The 611-nt window shown below is 57.6% G+C and overlaps 1 gene segment (V, D, J or C); it reads right to left on the bottom strand.

Moving 5' to 3' along the window:
• Positions 1-301: 301 nt before the first annotated feature.
• Positions 302-611, bottom strand: part of LOC103213486 — a gene marked incomplete at its 3' end in the record, with an annotated part of 3,407 nt that continues 3,097 nt past the window's right edge. The window contains 1 exon segment of the V gene segment in view: positions 302-307. Coding sequence covers positions 302-307 — 6 coding nt within the window.

The following is a 611-nucleotide window of genomic DNA, read 5'->3' as shown; positions in this document are numbered from 1 at the left end:
GGGCTTTTGGGGGAGAAGCGGCCAGGCACAGACTCATTTACAATGAGTTCTTCGTTATTGTAGGTAAACATGACCCTCAGCTGTTGTGTGGATTCCTGCCTATACCAGAACATGGCATCATGGCCCAGGTTCTGCTCATAGTGCAGGGACCCATGGCCTCCCATCCGTGTAACCAGGTGTCTGGGATTCTGGGAAACAACTGAGTCCAGGGGAGGACAGAGTCTGTGGAGGACAGAGGTGGGTTAGACCAAGCCGGGAGGCTGTGTATCACGTGCCAATCCCCCCTGAGCCCTAAACTCACCTGCTCCTAGGAGGCAGAGGGCCAGGCAGCTGAGGGAATGGGGGCCCATGGCTGGTGGCCAGGTAGGCAGCTCCCTGTCAGGAAGGGATGTCCACGGGCAGGAAAGAGCTGCTGTCCACGCATCCTGTGGCGCTAGTCTGTGACGTCACCGCCCACTAAGGGACTCCACTCATGTTCCCACCTTTCTCATGCCTGCAATTCTCTTCTCCAGGTGTCTTAGAACATGCAGGGCATGCTGAGCGGGATGGGCACATGGCCTCTAGGACCCCTTTAGAAGGCCATTCAGCTACCTGGGCTGCCTGTCCCCAGC

The sequence above is a fragment of the Orycteropus afer genome, unplaced genomic scaffold (assembly GCF_000298275.1).
Source record: "Orycteropus afer afer isolate SDZICR_OR568_19922 unplaced genomic scaffold, OryAfe1.0 scaffold03425, whole genome shotgun sequence".
NCBI classification, from domain to species: domain Eukaryota; kingdom Metazoa; phylum Chordata; class Mammalia; order Tubulidentata; family Orycteropodidae; genus Orycteropus; species Orycteropus afer.
This window is presented reverse-complemented; position numbering and strand designations above follow the sequence as displayed.